This window comes from Sinocyclocheilus grahami, unplaced genomic scaffold (genome assembly GCF_001515645.1).
Source record: "Sinocyclocheilus grahami isolate Dianchi unplaced genomic scaffold, SAMN03320097.WGS_v1.1 scaffold6526.1, whole genome shotgun sequence".
NCBI lineage: Eukaryota > Metazoa > Chordata > Actinopteri > Cypriniformes > Cyprinidae > Sinocyclocheilus > Sinocyclocheilus grahami.
Window position 1 is genome coordinate 8,344 of NW_015510907.1, and position 2,545 is coordinate 10,888.

Here is a 2,545-nt window from a genome sequence, read left to right on the forward strand (position 1 = left end):
TTTTTTTTTGTCATTAAACACAAAACTTCATAAACCTCAGTTGTGAAAGCAGTGCTTCTAAACAGATTTTGTTGTTGTCGTCAGGTTGTAAGAAAGCTGTTTACAGAGATGCCCTGAAGCAGATGCTGATCTCTGATCCTCCGGCAGTTCTCACGCTCCACCTGAAGAGATTCCAGCAGGTAAAACAGCTTGTTCCTCCTCTGCCAGATATCTTCACGCCAATACACTCAAAGAAATCTGCATTTAAGCCCTTCATTGTGTCATTCACCTGTAGGTTGGATACAGTGTTTGTAAGGTGAACAGACATGTGCAGTTTCCTCAGATCCTGGATCTCGCTCCATTCTGCTCTTTAAACTGCAAGGTGAGTAAATGATCGTTGGGTTTTCACGACATTTTTCCATCCTTACATCACTCCTTGGGTTCTGGGTTCAGTAAACTCACTCAAAACTGTGTTTTCAGGGAGTGAAGGAGGGCGAGACGCGAGTGCTGTATAGTCTTTACGGTATAGTGGAACACAGCGGCACCATGCGGTCTGGACATTACACAGCTTACATCAAATCACGACCTTCAACACACAATTATGTAGAAAACGGGCTCGATGCTGGTTGTGAGTATCTGCACTGCTGAATCTGAGGTGTCGATTAACTTAGTGGATTTATATGAACATGCATTAATATCGGAGGACATAAAATCAGTTAAATTTGATGCAAGCCTATTGTTGGAAACAAAGTGACATTTTGATTATTATCATCTATTTCCAATCATCATCTCGTAGCAGGTCATGCCGAGGCCAGTAAAGGATCATGGTTTCACATTAGCGACAGCAGTGTTCATCCGGTTCCAGAGGCCAAAGTGCAGAGTTCCCAAGCCTACCTCCTGTTCTACGAGAAGATCTCATAACTCATATGAGGAACGATCTTCAAAACAAAGGGCTGCTGGTGCTTCATTCCGACTCGGTTGCTGCTGCTGGGAAATCCTGTTAAAACACTCTGCAAATGAAAACTTGAATCAAAGTCGTTTTGTATGAGCATCGTCTTTTATTTTTTTCTCTCTGTTATCAGCTGCGGTTCAGAGGGAAGTTTTTATTCATCCAAACAAGATGCACAACTTACTTGGGATTTATTTTTTAACTGCAGTTAATAATTTCCAGTGGTGACTCAAAAGCGATGAAATATTTTTTTCTTACCTCTAGATCATGATGGAACGGTTTGATTGGGCTGTGGTGCGGTTATTTGTCTCATACAGCGTTTCTCAAAGAGTCTCGGAGTATCCTGCAATCTGCCAAGACCGATAGTCATTTTGCATGAATCTCATCAGGAAAAGTCATATTCCATCCCAAAATTAATGGTATATATATATATATTTTTTAATTCTCATTGTTATAAAGGAGTCTTATTTTTATTTATGTTTAGTAAATGATCATGGACACATTTTTTTATGTTATCAGTGTTAAGAATGTGTTTAAAATCTAATAAATAATGTTTTTAAGAATAGGATTAATTTTTATATGTAAAATAATCAAACTATATTTTCCTTTTATTTTGGGGTGAAATATGACCGACATTATTTTACTGAGATACATCCTTTTTATTTCTAAAATATAAAACACAACTGTAATATATATTGGTACAATTTTATATTGCAATAAATACCTTGCTGTCCTCAATATAACGGCAAATGTTTGTTTTCTAACATTTTAAGAAGGCTTAAAATACACATAGATAAAATGTACACTTTTCACTTCTCAAAACGAGCGTCTCTTGTCAAAAGAGTTCAAGGAAACAGAATATTATTGGGCGGCAGCATTTACTGCGCAATAATAGTAAACTGATAAATGAAAGATATGATTTCTCATGTACATAAATATCGGACAATCGCTGTAAAATGATTGACTAAAATGCCGTGTCCTCTCATCACAGACGACTGTGATTAGTTCCGCCTGGACTGCGCTGAGAAAAGTAACAAACACCACGTGACCTGGCCGTTCTCTCAGCAGTAGTTTGAACAAAAATGTTCACCAGAGTAATGATTTTGAGAACTTTGAAAGGTATTAAAATCAAAAACACCCAGTGAAGAGTTAAAATTAAACGTTTAATTTGTATAGTCACACACCTGACCAATCAGATAGAACCTCCGGCTTCCGAAATGATTCCTTTCAAAGCATTGTTCCACTCTAGTTTCGTTTTCTTTCGCTATGGCGGGAGTTTAGAACGGCGCACGAGAGGGAACGGTCTCTACGGTAACCATCTAAGCCGGAAGCGCTGGGCTCACTCGAGCAACAACAACAGATAAAAACAAATGAAATCTCTGCATTCAGTTCATACAAACAAACAGCTTATTCAACGTTTCAGCGTGTGTTCTGGTAAAGATATTCGCCGACGTCAAGTAACTTTACCGGTGAGTGTTTGTGCGTTTGCACTGATTTAAATTTTCACGTTAATACGCTTATAATCTTTAAAGAGTTTTTACCTAACCAAAAATATTTAAATGTAATTAAATTACGAAAAAATATTTATGTGGCAAGATTAATCTATCTATCTATCTA

General features: G+C 37.5%; 1 protein-coding gene across 1 annotated transcript in view; it reads left to right on the forward strand.

Moving 5' to 3' along the window:
• Positions 1-1,078, forward strand: part of LOC107577597 (ubiquitin carboxyl-terminal hydrolase 16-like) — a gene marked incomplete at its 5' end in the record, with an annotated part of 9,357 nt that extends 8,279 nt beyond the window's left edge. Inside the window, 4 exons of the mRNA XM_016263655.1 lie at positions 85-179; positions 275-361; positions 460-607; positions 776-1,078. Of these exons, the coding sequence (XP_016119141.1) occupies positions 85-179; positions 275-361; positions 460-607; positions 776-900 (455 nt within the window). The remainder of the gene's footprint in view (positions 1-84; positions 180-274; positions 362-459; positions 608-775) is intronic.
• Between the last annotated feature and the right edge of the window lie 1,467 nt (positions 1,079-2,545).